This window comes from Triturus cristatus, chromosome 4_1 (genome assembly GCF_964204655.1).
Source record: "Triturus cristatus chromosome 4_1, aTriCri1.1, whole genome shotgun sequence".
In the NCBI taxonomy this organism is placed as follows: domain Eukaryota; kingdom Metazoa; phylum Chordata; class Amphibia; order Caudata; family Salamandridae; genus Triturus; species Triturus cristatus.
The window spans coordinates 377,594,446-377,608,261 of NC_140585.1; the positions used below are offsets into that span (position 1 = coordinate 377,594,446).

The 13,816-nt window shown below is 42.2% G+C and overlaps 1 protein-coding gene across 2 annotated transcripts in view; it reads right to left on the bottom strand.

Moving 5' to 3' along the window:
• FBLN1 (fibulin 1) overlaps positions 1 to 13,816 on the bottom strand; it is an 852,642-nt gene that overhangs the window by 564,343 nt on the left and 274,483 nt on the right. For both annotated transcript variants that reach the window (XM_085652428.1, XM_085652429.1), the window contains exon 6: positions 8,692 to 8,793. In XM_085652428.1, the coding sequence (XP_085508554.1) occupies positions 8,692 to 8,793 (102 nt within the window). The remainder of the gene's footprint in view (positions 1 to 8,691; positions 8,794 to 13,816) is intronic.

The following is a 13,816-nucleotide window of genomic DNA, read 5'->3' on the forward strand; positions in this document are numbered from 1 at the left end:
TGAATGGTTTCCCCTGTGATAAGTTTTCTTTGTTGCACCACGCTATTTCTTGATGCACTGCGTGTGTGACAACCAATAGATCTTCCCAACTCCCCATTGCCTGTGACCATTGCAGCTGTATCCATTCCTGGAATGGTCTCATGTGTAGTCGAATATTTTGCACCAGGTGAATGCATGACGCCATCATTCCATTCAGCTTGCTCACCGTCCTCACTGTCAGAACTTGCCCCTTGCGGTAGTGACGTTTCCTTCAGTATTGGCAATGTTCTCTTCCTGCTGGGAAACACTTTGGCCTGTATGGTGTTGATCTCCGACCCTAAGAATATCTTGATTTGCTCCTGTTCTGTTGACGATTTTTCACAATGGATTGAGAAACCCAGTTGCATCAGTGTTAGTATGACCTGCTGGATGTGTTGGTTGCATTGGCTGTACGTGCTTGCCTATACGAGCCAGTCATCGAGGTAGGGGTATACTTGTATTCCTTGCCTTCGTAGGTGCGCTGTGACAGCTGCTAGGCATTTTGTAAACACCCTTGGTGCAGATTTGAGTCCGAATGCCAATACTGTGAACTGGTAGTGACTTTGGTTGATCACAAACCTTAGTAGACGTTTGTGCTTGTGGTTGATGGGGATGTGTAAGTATGCGTCCTTTAAATCTATAGTTGCCATGTAATCCCCTTGTTGTATTTGTGGTATTACTTCTTGTAGGGAAGTCATTTTGAATCTTTGAGTTTTTATGAATTTGTTCAAGAACCTCAGATCTAGGATAGGTCTTAGTGTTTCGTCCACATTTAGCACGACGAAGTAAGTTGAGCAGACCCCCTTGTTCCTCTGGTTGTCCGGCACTATCTCTATGACCTCCTTGCTGAGCAGTTCTTGCGCCTCTAGTCGCAAGAGCGAGAGTTCCTTTGCTGAGTGTGCCTTGCTTCTTGGTTTTCTGTTTGGAGGTTGTTTCTCTAGCTCTATACAGTATCCGTATTGTATGATGTTTAGTATCCATTTGTCTGTTGTGACCTTCCTCCACTCCTGGATGAAGTTTCTTATTCTGCCCTCTACTGGTGTGTGTTCGAGGTACTGTTTTTTGTGGAACGTCCGGGTGCTGCTTTTTCTTATGTCTTTGTGCCCACCCCGTGGTGTTGCTAGGGTGGGGGTTGGCTTCATGGCGAAGTCACTTGGAGGAAGGTTGTTGGCCTCTTCGTGTCTGTCCTCGTCCGTTTGCGCGCCCTCGAAAAGGACTGGCCCCGGGGCTGGTACTGCCAGTTCTGCTGCTGCTGTCCCTGCTGCTTCTAGCCTTGGTTGTTCCCTTGGTATCCTTGATGACACGTTTGATGTGATGTGGTAGGCACGTTGTCCCCCTACCACCTGGTATTCTTATGGGTGTACCCCTTCTCATCCCCCTGAACTGCAGCGCTCCGATGGACCTTGCTGTTTCGTTGTCCTTCTTGAGCTGCGTTAACTTGTCATCAACTGGTGCGCCAAACAGTTGCTCTCCATTAAAAGATGTGTTCAGGATGTTGCTTTGCACCTCTGGCTTGAATCCAGAAATTCAGAGCCATGCGTGTCTTCTCTCGGTCACTCCTATCATCATTAGTCTGCTGGACGTCTCTGCAGCATCCAGGGCTGATTTTCAGTATGTGTTCGCCATTCTCTTGCCCTCCTCTACCAGGTGAGCCGCTCTTTGTTGGTACTGGTCTGGTAGATGCTTTAGGAGTTGCCCTACTTCCTCCCAGTGCTGGTATGCGTGCCTGTTGATCAGGGCGTTGGAGTTTGCGATGCGCCAATGGATTGCCGCATTTCTCTCCAACTTTCTCCCTGTGAGATCCATCCTTCTACTCTCATTGTCTGGAGGTGGTCTGGCATTAGTGGGCACATTGGCCCTCTTCCTAGCTGTTGCTGCAATTATGGAGTCGGCTGGTACTGACCCTTGGATGTATGCAGGGTCCTTAGATGAATGTTTATACTTCTTCTCTGTTCTTGGAGTCACAGCCTTACATACTGCTGGTTCCTTAAAGGCCTCTCTTCCTTGATCCAGCACACTAGGGAGCATGGGCAGGAACTGGCTCCTAGTTAGTTGAGGCAGGTGAGTTTCCAGGAGAAAACATGCCTTGGGCTTCATTCCATATGTCTTTGCAGCCTTTTGGATGACCATATTGTAGATCCCTATGTCGTCTGGTGGCGAGGGCCTCTAAGGGTAAATGTCTACCCCTTCTTCCGGTGATTCGGCGTCGAGATCCTGCCATTCGAAGTCTTGTGCCCCCGGGGACGTCGAGTCCCGGTAGGATTGCTGATACTCGTCGCCTTCGCCCTCGAAATAATAGACTTCATCCTCCTGTTCCTCGACTGGTTCGGGCGTTTGGCGGTTCGGCGTCCTTGTCATCTCTTTCAACTTCGAGCGCGGGTTTCGGCGGGGTGGTGTATTGGCTCATCTTCTCGTCGAAGTCCCTTTTCCGTTGTAGGATACTCGCCATTTCAGCCTTGAGCCTCCTCTTCTTCTTCTCCATCTCGGCGGCATGTTTGGCATCGAGGGTTGGAGAGCCTCGCTTTGAGGCCATCGATGTCGATGTAGGCCCTTCTTTTCTCGACGCCGAGGTGTCCTTTTCAGGGGCAACCTTCGACAATCTAGGTTTTTCAAGGGCTTTCGCCGATTGGGAGTCCTTTTCGATGGATCCGTTCGGCTGACTGTCCTTGGTTGCTGTTGCCTTCGTCGAGTGTTTCGGCGGAAATGCTCCCTTTGAAGACTTGGCTTCTCTCCTACGAGTGTCGCTCGGGGCTTTAGCTTCACCCTTTCCTGTGTTGCTTGAGTGTCTAGGGGTCGACGACTCCCTTACCTCCTTCGACATCTTCTTATGGTCCTAGACGACCGTGCAGTCCTCTGGTCCCTCGGGGATGTTGTCTTCCTCTCCACTGGAGAGACCCAAGTCTCGGAGCAATGCCCCTGACCCTGCATGGTGTGGTTCGCCCTTCTCTGCCTCTCTCTTACTCTGAGTGTCTTGGGTGTGAACGCCGAGCACGCGTTGCAGTCCTCGCTGTTGTGGTTGAGCCACAGGCAGAGGTTGCAGACTGGATGCTGGTCCTTCTGGGCGTATTTGTGGTGGCAATTGGTGCAAAACTTGAAAGGTGTTTTGTCCATTCCAGCACTCAGGGAGCCGCCTGCGAGCGCGTTCTCCGATGAACGTCGTGATCTCAGTCGAAACCTTCTCCCTCGTCGTCCCGGTTACCTAACCTGAAGTCTAGTGTAGCTGAAACTTTGATTTTCGCCGATTTTCTTCTCTTTTCTTAGATTCCTCTTCCAAAACTCTGGAACTCTTCAGTAACGATCCAGACCCAACGGCGGAAAAAAGAATCTGAAGATGGCGGCCAAAGGAGGGAGCACAGCATAATGAATCCAGAAAGATTCACGGTGCAAAAATAGATTTTCCAGCCTTTGGACGATTTAATATGGAGAACCTGTGAACCACAGTGCAACAATGCAACCAATTTAGATTTTACTGCACTAATGACAGATCCAATTGCCCTTCCACCAATTGGTGATGCTCATCTAGTTAAAAAAAATCTGAAGTGGCAGCCCCCTACACATATATGCTTTAGAAGGTTTGGGAGAAGGGGGAAGAAAAAAGAACAAAATTGCCAGAGCAACCTCCCACACTACCTATATTGCTTTTCTGATGGCTCTCTTGAGCTCGGAACTAGGGCCTACAAGAATGCTAATCTCCACACAACTATGATTATTATTATTTCATATTTTATTTTGCCTTTTTTCATCTGTATCAAAAATTAAGAATGAAACTTTCAACATTACATTTCTTTTCAACATTTTCATCTCTTACATTTTCATGATTCCATTTTGTATTTGTTAGAATATCAAATCTGTTACAGTAATTAAAATTTGAATTGAAGAAAAAAACAGTCCCCTACACTCACGCCTCATTCATATGACCCACAACCATATCCCTAGCATACTACACTCTTCCATACTCCGCCCCAGGCCAACACTGCATACACAGATGGTAAAAAACGGGGTGACAACATCCACCCTCAGTTGCTGTGCTGATGTCTGGGGTGTCACACTCTCTGGCCGACGTACGTTTCAATGGACAAAATACATGGTCTCCATATTCATCAGGACCTGTTGTTTATATGTATTTATAACGGGTAAGGGTTTGGGGGGAGGAGGACTCGATTGAGGTGTACGGAGAAGGGAGCATAGAGAAGGACGCGGATTCTGGAGCACTGTGCCAGAGAGAAGAGATGTGGTATTTGTGGCCCTTGGGCCAGAACTGAAGGATTGTGGGTCTTGGAAGGCTTGTCGTCATCCAGGAGACCCAGGGCTAATCGCCTGAGCCTAGTCGGAGGCCATGTGGTGGCTTAGCTGTTCCAAAAGAGATGATTGAAGGTTACTGCAAGACATGGCTCGGTGGATATCTGAAGCGGGATGAATCACTGGAAAGGTGAGACAGAGAGAGGTGAGGATTTGAGGTGGCCCCAGAACATACAAAATTTAGCAAGCCAAAATTGTCATTGAGGTCATTGAGGGCGAAGACCCATATAAGTGCCATAAATGAGGCCAACTTAATAAGCAGAAAAGTCAACCCATAAAGGTTCACCGCAGAGGGGAAAACCAGAACAACAAGGACTGAAAGCTGCCTCATTATAGCAATTAAAGTGCCCTCTGACAATTTCCCTAAACAGCAAAATGAAAAAGTCAAGGACACCTTGCTAGAACAATACAGTTTGCACTGGCCTGATCTGTACATGAAGAGGAAAAAGTGACCAATAAGAGGATGCAAGATTTCTACTCCCACAGAACAGAACCCAAACGACAGGGTTAGTTGTAAGGTATGTGTCGGAAGTTAAAGACAGAACGGCTGGGGCAGCTATCGCAGGATCCTCCACCACAAAACAGCATCTCCTTGAATGTGTACATAAGGAGTAGTGAAGAGCAAAGCATTATTAGAGACTTCGTTCAATAGGGCTGTGCTTGCTGACAGTCTGTCTGAAACTTGATCATTGTTTAATAATCCCCTGGTTACGGAACATTTGCAATATCTGTCTAAGCCTGGGACAGGAAGATCGGTCTACTTCTACTGGCAGCGTGGCTGCTGCCTCCCTCATTTCACTAAAGAAAACCTATTTAAATGGCTGTAAGGAAGAGAGAATGGGGGAGGGTTTTGTTATGCCAACTGTCCAGGCGTACTTGCGGATTTGTATGTACACCAGTATTGAACCCTATTTAACATGGGTGTGTAATGAGCATCACAGATTCTTGCCAGTTAGACTTCGACTATGCACTTTTTGGCCACCTTTCCTCAACAGGGTTTCTAATTTCATAGTTTGGCTGTCTGTCCTTGTGACGATCACTCAGCTCAACACATGATTCACTTTATGATCTTCTGTAAATTCTATTAATTGCTGACTTCAACTATTTACAGTCTCTCCCTACTGAGAACATTTGATTTGTAACCGCTGTTTACATTCAATGTGTAATAAAGCAGAGGGCCACAATGATTATTTATTAACTGATGTATTTCTAGTTGTCCACTAGATTCCACCAGACACCTCCGCTCCACCCTTCGGACTCTGGCCACCGTCCCACGGATCTGCAAGACAAGGACCAGAGAAAGATCTTTTCCCTACCTCACCTCCAAGACCGCACCACCCTCCCACTCCACAAAGCCCCGCCACTGACCCAATTCAGGAAGGATCTCAAGACCTGGCTCTTCGACTGAACCTCAGTGCCCAGATGGATCAGCAGACCCCCCCGCACGGGTGAGTAGTCGCGCTTTACAAACACAGATTGATTGATTTTTATTTTTTTTAATGATATTTTATCTAAAGGCTTTTTAATGTTTTTTTAATATTATGCTGCGATTGTATGTTTTTTGAGGTCTGTATTAACTTATGTGAATCAATGTACTTTTGCACTTTTATGGTCTAGCTAGACCAAATGAAGTTCTGATCTGATCGGAAAATGCTATCGGTGACTAGATAACACACTGGGAGAAAAAAAGAGCAAAAAGTTGGAAAACAGATTCAGAATGGAAAACATTTGCATAATTTTTGTACTGGAGGAAGATGCATGCAATGGCCTGTAGGGATAAGTCAATCCGTATTTGCTGGGTATTTAAAGGGATTCAAACCTAAAATCAAAATTTAAAGAGTGCCGAGAGTTGAAGATCACCAGAAAGAAACATTGTCACCAAAGGACATATTGACAAAACTCTTTCCTCCAGAAGAAACGCATCAAGAAATCTTTTAGGTGCTATAAACATTTTGAATATTGAGGCTATAAGGTGATTTTGTTGCAGAATGTGTGGTAGATTACACTGCTGCAGATAAAGATGTTGAAAGCCTTGTCTGTCAAAACTAAATGGAGGAGTTGTGGGAATCCAACTTAAAAAACATAAAAACTAAAGAAAAAAACAGTGCGAGGAGGGGCAAGGGAACCAATAGAGGAGACGGATTAGCATGGAAGAAGCTAAATAGACATTGAGGGCAAGTGAACTAGGAAACAGCATATAGTGGAAAGCAAGAAAACACCTGCACCTCCAGGAAGTAGAGAAAGTAAAATAAAAAAGTAGTTCCCTGAATGTTAGCAACATCAGCGAAGGAAGGAAACAAACCAACCAATCAGAACACTGTGAGACCAAATGTTCCTCTGCAGCACAAACATAAAAATAGGGAGGAAATCAATTGTATCAAGAGTAGACAACTGAGGTAGAAAACAAAGCCATCCAATTACGAGCGAGAGTCAGGCCCAAAGCCCACTCTATGTATAAAAGACAGTAGGTATGGCCAACAGACAACTAATGAAATCTGGTCATGCCTTAAAAAGGGGGCAAAATTCAAGAGAGTGATACACTGTCTGTCCAGTATAAAAGGGCTCATCCCAAAAATGTATCCCAAATCTGATCCAGAATATTCAGATCCAGCAAAGAGAAATTTGTGGGACAAGAATGAGGGACAGAACATTATAAACCATGGGAAACCATGATCTAATATACGTGTCCAATATGACCGATCAACATAGAGAAAGGGACCTGTTATATGGATAATATCACGCGCTAGTCAAAATCAGACAATTGTATCCATCACCATCAAATACCTGCTGGACATTCAGCATGAAAAAAGATGTATCCATACTTGGTGGTTGTGCTCAAAGACAACTTGTTTTGGTTGATCAGGTACATAACAGTAAGGGCTATACTTAAAGATATACAATTTGCAATATTAAGAGGTCACAAAAGGGGGAAGATGCACCAGTCATGGCATACAGGACATTTTGCCACCTATTGCTAAGAGTGGTGAGCTTGGTTGTGGCTAATCTATGGGTTGTTAAATATTCTCCACTTTGTGAGAGATTCACTAAAAACACAAATGGGGTCCATTCATATGTCAAAGAACTTTCACGAGTTGCCTTGTACTTTTTGTTTCAAGCTCTCAATCTGTTTCAGTGAGAATACCAAATCATCTGTTGGGAGGATGGAGGAGGGTTAGAGGAAGAAGGGTTTTAAGGATTCTAAAAGAATACTGCTATGGTAATGGATGGGAGGTTCTTCTACATATATCTACACATTTTGAATCAAAAGGGTGAAGCAAAAAAGTATAACTATATTGAAACTTGGTATTTGTTGGTTAAAACTAATGAATTATTTTTGAACATTTTTATAAAACAATATAAAAAATGTATAGACCTCTATTAGCTAAAGCAAAAATGGGAGCTGGATTATTTGATTTATAACTAACAACCGCTAACTGAAACACACCCAGGGCACTATTAACTTTACACTGATAAGACAATCGGTGTATACAATTTTGAGGGACTCAAACCAATGTCTCCTGGTTTCACATGCAGCTAATCATTTTGCCCTACCCATATTTCCTTAGTAGAAAAGTTATTAACAACATTATAGCTCTGCAACAGCCAATTACTTTCCTGAACATGAAAATATATTCTTGGATGGCAAACTCATGGATAACTTATAACTTCTTCCTACACTGTTACAGTGGAAATGCGTTATTTACATCATATGTAATATATTCAAAACTTTTAAAAACATTAACATTTAGATTTTTGAAAATAAGGTTTGCCTTGTTTGGTAAATGCATTTTGAATACTTTTCCCTACAAATTTCAAAATTGGGATTGCAGAATTCATTAAACTGGTGACATTTTGATCACACTTTAATTACATGAGCAAAAGCAAAATCCACATATCCTTATATATTAGGCAGCTAAAAAGGCTCCCATTAAAGAGGTAGCATTTCAGCAAGAAGCAAGCGACTGAAGAGCCTCAAAGTCTGCTCCACTACAGACTCCATGAAATACATAGGATGGTGACACTTCATTCATCAACCTGCCCTGTCCTGCTTTGCTTGGGTCTGGATCCCATTTCCATTGTACACACAAAATACATTGTTACTTCTTAACATAATTTAAATATTCATGACCAGCATCCTCCATTACAGAAGTGTATTCTCACTTGCATGTTATTAGAAAAATAAAATAAAAAGGTGTGCATGCTTCTCGGTCCTAAATTAACTCCCCAAAGAAATACAATTCGCCGAACATCAGCAATACTCAACACATAGTTGCTACTATAAATCAAGTATGAATCCAAATCTGAGAAGGTGACCATAGTTACAATGCATTTGCTTTATACCTCTATAAAACATTGTAGCTTGTAATAATTTACCTTCACATGAAATCCCATCGGCCTGAAGCTCAAATCCAATAAAACAGGAGCAAGCATAACTAGATCCTGTGTTCCTACATTGCTGTTTGCAGGGGCCACCACCTAAAAATCAAAAGCAAAGAAAATACATTAAAATAATGCTTTAACATCTTTGCATTTCAAACGCATGTACGGCTTGTATGTTTGGTGCTTGACAAAAATCATGAGGAAATAAGAACATTAGAGGTTTTCCTCACCTCATCTCGTTACCTTTATTGAGGTTGTCCTGCCAGGTTGGAACGTAAAGTACCAAATCATTTTGAAATGCTGCTCATCGTTGAAAAATGTGTTTTCTTACAGAATCATTTGTATAAGACATGTCCTAATCAAAACCCTAGATGTTAGAATTAATCAGAAATGGTTTCCTCTGAAGATCTTCTTTGGTATGTTTTCATTCATGTCTCTGTGTCTTCTAGATAAATTATGGTGGACAGGGATTAACACGGATTCACCAAGGTTGATCCTAGTAGTCTACTAGTGGCCTTTATCATCTCTTTGCATCAATGCAGTCACTACCACATTCCCCAGTGTAGTATTTCTTCTATATCCATATTTCCCACTACCACTATAGAGTTTTTAACTCAGATTTTCTTAGGCTATTGAACCCATGTTGTGACAGAACACTGTAGGGTATGTGTCCAAGACGCAGTTGGTTACCTGAACCGGAGATCTGTGAGAAAGAGAGGTACTTTAAATATAAGTGATTAATTTAGAAAGATTACCCAGCATGTACAATACCCGTCAAGCCGTAAAATGTGCACTGGATTAGAAACCATTTCTCGATGTAATGACCAGTGCTTCTATGCAGGTGATTGGGTGGGAATAACTTGCTAAGCACCAGTGTTTATTGAGACATGACATTGGAGTCAGACAGGATTGCAAGTATCAGTTCTTGTGACTCTAGCAAGTCCATGCTAAAGAATACCTCTGAAAACGTTCACAGCTCCTAGTCCTGGTTCAGTGATGAGAGCAGTCACTCTACCAGCAGAAGAGATATTATATAAGAGCTCAGGAACTGTGTGCCAGAGTGCACAAGTGGCAAAGGCAACTGGGAGACAGCTCCTGAGTGCGTGCCCTTTTGCCCAATAGCCAACAGAGAAAGTTCCTGCAAGTGAAGCGACGATTTCAGGTGTGTTTTAGAATGAGTGAAGAGAGAAGCCTCCCATGCGATAACATGGCCACCTGAAATCCGCAGATGGCTTGTTTTACTGCTCCAAGCTGTCATTGCCCGAGACTTGCAAATTATTTTATTATACCTCTCAATAAATGTGCCCTTCAGCTTTCATCGTGAAGAGCCCAGTACCTCTTCAGAACCAAAAGAAATTCAAGGCTTTCTTCCTCTTTTTCTGCCACTCCCTTAGATCAGCCTGGTTGCTGCAGGGGTACATACTCCTGACTCCATCTGTCATCTCTACAGAAGTCCCAATTGAACCTAAAGATTTCCAAAACGTGCACTATGCATCTAACCGCTGGCGTATGACACTTTTTACTTTGTAACTAATTAAGAGATTAAAATAGAATGTGTTTAAGGAAAGATCCCCGGCTAACACCAAAGATCTGGAAGCTTTAAATCAGTCATTTGCACATTAGACTGCCAGAAAATTGCTACTTACAGTTTGCAAGAATTTTTTATCTCTTTCATATTGCATGCGAATCATCAATATGGACATACTCATCTGTATTGCTTTCCCATCCAAGTGACCTAATAAATGAACGCTCCTTTATGTTGCATCTACTGGTTTGGAGCACACGCTGTATTAATGTTGTTGGCGCAGGTTGAAGGGAGGCACTCCATTGCTCCCTAACTGCGTTGAATCCTGACCATAAACTACCATAGGCGTTATGCTTCTGCCGGGGCAGTGGGAGAGGTTTTCTAGTCAGCACCAAACCCCAATTTAATAAACATTGGCAATGTAAGCAGGTCTGGTTTTATTGTGCTATTCCATACAAATTGCATTTTTCATGCCTATGATTCTATGCATCACCATGTTAAATCTAGACCTATAGGTTCGCCAATGCTTGTTTTTGTTTTATGCAGCTCGACTGTGTGGCCTTATGCATATGTGTACATTTGTGGGACTCGAACTCGTTTCCTGGTTGAAACTTAAAAAGAAAAGCCAACAGCACTGGAAAAACGAAAAAAAAGTATTGCTTTATGTATGCATTACATGTATAAGATAAATAATAGAAAGGTGTACCGGGACGAGTGAGAATATTCATAATGATTAGGAAGAATCCCCTATTTATTTCGCACGATCATAGATGTAAACATGGACTCCTTAACTATCAGAATAATTCAGAAAGGAATGAAACGATTAAGAATGAACGAGTTTAGGATTATGACCTTTTAACCAAAATTTCCAACATAAGTGTCAATCCCACCCGATTTTTTCTTTCCAATTCTAAAGACCGTGACATGTGGAGTTGATATTAACTAATGTGTGGAATTTTTTGATGTGCTCTATTTCTCTTTGTATGATACTATGATTGCTGATTTCATCTCAACCTTATTATGAACGTATGTATAAGGTTACTTTTACCTTTCTATATTTTATCCATGACTATTCTGGTTTGGGTCTATATTTGACATTGGGAATGACTATGTTCGAAATTTTGGTTAAAATGTCATAATGATCTTATTAGGATATGGATTTTGACAACAGTTGTAATTTTTCACATTGTCCCTTCTTTTGGTGTTCTGGTAAAACTTGTGTAATTTTAACAATGTACCATATGGATATTGTCTTCCCTTTTTCTTCTCTGTTGCATATATTTTGTTACTTTCCCTATTTTTCGATTTTCTTTTTATTGCTTTGATGACCGGTATCATATGTAATATAGTCTGCACTCACTCGCAACCTTTTTGTTTGATTTTGAAAAATAATTTGTTGTCTTTATGTTTTGTATTACATGTTTATTACATTTTGCATATTTAATCTTTTTTGTGATCTGGTATTATTAGTGCTACAGCCCTGAGGAAGCCCCAGGCTTACAGGCCGATAAGGGGCGAAACACGTGTTGGCTGTACCTAAAAAATCTTTCTCGTTTCATTCCTTTCTGAATGACTCTGATAGTTAAAGAGTCCATGTTTACATCTCTGATCGTGTGAAATAAATACTGGATTCATTAAAAGGATTCTTCCTAATTATTATGAATATTTTCACTCATCCCGGTACACCTTTCTGCTACTGAACGAATGGGTAAGGGGCTTCCCATTACCGAGGACAAGTAGCCTCACAATCATCCTCATTAATACGCAGGCTGGGCCTAATAACTGGATCCATTATCACTTCAAGTGTTGCAATACAAGATAAATAATATTTGTGATATTCAAAGTACTTTTGAGAAGTAAAATAATTCATCGAGCATTTCAGTTCAATCACTCCATACTTCCAATGGCATGGAGTAAGACAGAAAAACTCCTATAAGTGAAGCCAAAGCTCACTGTGTATTTTTGAAAGAATGGGTAACAATAGGTCAGGAGACAGATAAGCTCTCAAGCCAGACCTAATAATAACACTAGTGCAGGTCAATGTGAATTTAGTGCTCTTCTGTCTGCATTAAAAAAAAGCCTGCTAAGTGGCTTTTTAAAAAAAAAATCTGTTTATTGCATTTATGTAGGAAATAGTCATTACATTACAGTATTAACAGGGGTTTACAATCGGCTATTTCGTAATATTATTTTACGTGGTCTGATACATAATGAACTAGATCATTAGGATCATATTTCCAGCCCAACTGCTGCCGTTTTGCAGGACTGGTAAGTTGGCCTTGTCAGATTTTCATAGTCTGAAAAAAGTTCTTAACTCAAACAAAATTTGAGCATTGGCTTTAGAATTATTGTTCACCTCACCTGTTCTCCTCTCTGTGTTCTCTACCCAACCTATACACTTTCACATCAACCATTGCTTTACACAGTGTTCTTTGCCTGGGATTTGCTTAATGAGGAAGAATAGGATCTGCTTTGTTCAATGTGCTCGAAAGCAGCGAGGAATTTGTTTCACTGTTCTGCTATTGGATATATTTCCGAGCACCTTTTGGACATAAAGAGTGTGTCAGGCTGAGCAATGGTCATCCTGACAGACACACTTAATTTCAGGTCAGGTAGACAGGAGCTACACTTGCACTAAATCCACAGGCTCCTGGCTGCCTGAGCTGAACTTTGCTTGGATACGGATGTCACAGCTTCTGTGGGTGTGACCTCAGCTCAGTAAAGATCCATGAGGCTCTCATCCTCATGATGAGGAAAGGGTCAGTGATAGCCTCGTACCTGGATGCTTCAGTTTTAAGCCCTTAACTGCGAAGTATCTATCACGGACACCTCGTCACAGAGTGGGTGGGGTCAGAAGTCTATCTGACGCTAGCCTTCTTTGTGACGAGGTAGGGACTACTGTCGAGGCAGCAGTCCCAACCCTCCAGGCACCTCTGAGGCTTCTGTCCCAGAGAGCTGCAACAGGTAAGTGTTTTTTATTGACTGTTTGGTGTTTGTATGTATAAACGTATGTGTATTTGTGTGTGAGTATTAGGAATGGGTGAGTTTGCGCGTCTGCATATGAATGCACGAGAGTGAGTGTGCATGTGTGTGTGGGCACCCCAGCCCCCTCTCAGTTGTACTTACCTGCCACTGATATTTTGTAATGTACTCACATTTCTCCTTTTTTAGCGTTGTTTTTTCACTTTAGCCTATTTACATTATAAAAAATTCCCGTCCTCTAAAGCTGGTACTGCAGCCACTTTCCAACGCACAGTGATGTGCCTTTTAGCGAAGGTGAAAAGTAAGTCTATAAATCTTTTGCTAGCTTTCTCTGTCCAGGAAGAATCCTACAAGGCATACATACCTCTAGGAGGCATTGGACGTCTTTGCTCAGTGGAATGTTCAGTGTTTCCACTACCTTACCCAAGTAATATATCAGTGCCGCACAGCTGCACATCCTAAGTATAAAATCAACATTCTGAAGGTTATATCTTAGGCATGTTTGAGTGTCCACTTCTAGCATGAGATTCAAACACTTGGGTGTTATGTATATAGCATGAAGGTAAATGAATTGGGCATATTGTAGTCTTGCGTTCCTGGAAACGCTGTGAG